Here is a 2,851-nt window from a genome sequence, read left to right as displayed (position 1 = left end):
GCAGGGACCGCACTCGGTACACACCGTGCCAACGTGGGGACCGATTCGTCCACCGGTATGGAACCCCCAGTCGGACATGCCAGCGATTTACAGTGCAGTGGGCGATATGGTAAGACATCACCTCATGCTTGCCGGACGATCAGTCCAATAGCCAGCAAGCATACTACCCGCCGTCGTTGCAGGAAGACTACGGAAAGCTCCAACGTAGGCTTTCTCAACTTGAATGGAGCACGGCGCGCGACCAAGTGGGAGGAGTTGTTCACAGCTCTGCACAAGGAGGAGTTCACCCTCTACGCGGTCGCAGAGACTCATCTTCGAGGACTGGAAGAGCCTTCCACTCACCCAAACTGGCACTGGTCGGGGTGTAAGAGAGATGATGGTGAACGCAAGGGTGGTGGCATTGGCGTGCTTTGGCGAAGTGATACGTCGTGGACACGACTGGGACACTCGTGCAAAGAACACATGTGGATGTCGGGTACGATCGTTGGATCTTCTGTGATTGTGGGAATCGTATATCTGTCTGTCACGCGCGGCCAGCATGATGGGAACCAGGCAGTCATGCGGTGCGTGGCCGAGGATATAAAGCGTTGGTCAACGGACAGTGAAGTGGTAGTCATGGGTGATTTCAACGGACACCTCCAGTCCATTGATGGGTATCAAGACTTCAACGGGGACCTCGTGCTCAAGCTGGTGCAAGAGTTCTCGCTGGAGATTGCCAACATGCGCGTTGACTGCGAGGGTGACTTCACATATGGTGCGTGCGTAACAGCCGGTCTTGCATCGATTACGCACTCGTATCTGGAAAGTTGGCTACCCATATCACCAAGGTGCATATTGATGAAAGCGGTGACCACAGTGTGGGCAGTGACCACAACAGAGTCAAAATATCCTTCTCTTCATCAGTGTTCCGGAGACCCACGATGAACCATCGGCCAGCACACAGATACGTTCCGGTCACAGCATTCGCTGCAATTGCCGAGCGCTTCGAACAGAGTGACATATACAATGAGCGTGCAACGTACGAAGAGTATGTTTCTGCCCTAAGAGGCATCATGAACACTCATGAAGTCCGCGCCAATGCACGCCGTGGCTATCCGCGAAAAGCTGGTGGGACAGAGAAGTAAAAACAGCTCTTGACGCGCGACGGAATGCTAACCGGCTTCACCGTCAAGCTGTAAAAGCTGGCAGCGCTGAGGAGCGTCAGCAAGCCTGGGAGAATTACCTGCTCCAGAAGCGACATATGCAGAAAGTGGTACAGCAAAAAATTGCGGAACATGACCACCGACAGCTGCAGGACCTCACGACGGCTGGCCGGGAAGGAGCACGTAGGTTTTGGAAATATGTGGGGTCTCTGGACCGCAGGGCTCCAGAACCTACACTTAGGGAGGAGACTACAGGGGAGGTCATTGCCGACGTCGAGCGGCACCTCACTGAGCACATCCGAGGCATCTACAATTCTTCCCAGGATCCACTAGCGGAGGGCGCTTGAGGACGGAGGCCTATCATTGAGGCCAGCGGGGACGGTTGCGAGACGGACCATGAGTGGGAGGTGACTCGCCGGGCCCTCAACCGTGTCATTTCCCGACTCGGAGCACACACGGCACAGGGGCTCGATGGCATCCCGGCAGGACTCATCAAACACCTGGGCACAATAGCTCGGGAACACCTCGCCATAATCTTCACGGGCATTATCTACGGCGACAACATCCCAGAGGACTGGCTGAGAGGAAGAGTGTGTCTACTGCTCAAGAACGGCGGCAACCCCAGCCTACTGAAGGACCACAGACCACTCACTGTGACCAGCGTCCTGTACAGGGTGTTCGCTAAGGTAGTGAAAGGCTGGGTGTCGGCATGGGCCGAAGCAAGCGGGCACCTTACGGAGCTCCAGAATGGTTTTCGCCCCCGTAGGCGCCTCGAGGACAACATATACGTGCTGACTCAGTGTGTGGACATTGCTCGGAAGCAATGATCGTGGCCTAGTGGCATGTTTTTTGGACGTCTCCAAAGCATACGACAATGTACCACACGATGGCCTGCTGCGGCACTTGGCGGACATCGGCATGGCGCCTGTGTGGGTTGAGCTGCTGCACCGCCTGTACGAAGGCAACACCGTGGTGGCCTCCTTTGGAGGGAGGGTGACGGACCCAGTTCCTGTCCGCAGGGGCCTGAAGCAAGGGTGCCCTCTATCTCCCATCTTGTTTATGCTATACGCAGCCAAGATAGAGCACGCCATTCTGGCTTCGAAACTGGGCTTCACACTGCGGTTCACTGCGGAAGGATTGCCGGAGACGTGGACACTGCCGGGATTAGTGTTTGCGGACGACCTGGTTCTCCTGGCTGATGACGCCGCTACGTTGCAGGGGCTGGTCACTGTGGCGGCGGCGCAGCTCGGAGAGCTAGGCCTATGCTTCAATGCGAAGAAGTCGGCCGTACTCCGCTTCTCTGGCCCCGACGGTGGCGTCCATGTCACGCTCCCCAGTGGAGACCTAGTGCCTCAAGAAGAGTCGTACCGGTACCTTGGCGTTACCTTCAGCGCGGGACAGGATCGGTACTCGGCACATGCAGCCCACGTGCAGCAGTCGGCGCAGCGAGCGTGTCGCATCCTGCGCAAGCGCTGTGTATGGGGATGCAGCCGGTACATGATGGTGCGCGAGCTGTGGAAAGCCGTCCATGTGCCGTGCCTTACGTTTGCCAACGCAGTGGTCTGCTTGCCTCACAACTCGCGCATGGCTGGAACGTTGCCAAAGCGAAGTGGGACGCGTGGCGCTGGGTTGCCATGGCTGCGTGGCTAAAGAGGCCATTCAAGGCGATATGGGCTGGTCGTCGTTCGAGGCCCGGGAAGCCCGAAGCA

The 2,851-nt window shown here is 57.3% G+C and overlaps 1 protein-coding gene across 1 annotated transcript; it reads left to right on the top strand.

Annotated features, from left to right (window-relative positions):
- Positions 1-615: 615 nt before the first annotated feature.
- LOC144157865 (uncharacterized) lies at positions 616-1,969 on the top strand. Its single transcript, XM_077688589.1, has 2 exons — positions 616-754; positions 1,629-1,969. Exons 1-2 carry the CDS (start codon positions 616-618, stop codon positions 1,967-1,969), a joined length of 480 nt encoding a protein of 159 aa, XP_077544715.1.
- The last annotated feature ends 882 nt before the right edge of the window (positions 1,970-2,851 follow it).

This window comes from Haemaphysalis longicornis, unplaced genomic scaffold (genome assembly GCF_048455015.1).
Source record: "Haemaphysalis longicornis isolate Haplotype H1 unplaced genomic scaffold, Haemaphysalis longicornis Haplotype H1 scaffold_1, whole genome shotgun sequence".
Lineage (NCBI taxonomy): Eukaryota > Metazoa > Arthropoda > Arachnida > Ixodida > Ixodidae > Haemaphysalis > Haemaphysalis longicornis.
This window is presented reverse-complemented; position numbering and strand designations above follow the sequence as displayed.

What these genes read in the sequence shown, in the direction of transcription:
- LOC144157865 (XM_077688589.1), top strand. Translation starts at nt 616, where the DNA reads ATGGGTGATTTCAACGGACACCTCCAGTCCATTGATGGGTATCAAGAC. An exon ending in CGAGGGTGACTTCACATATG is followed by an intron (nt 755 to 1,628) that starts GTGCGTGCGTAA and finishes GCATCCCGGCAG; the next exon opens with GACTCATCAAACACCTGGGC.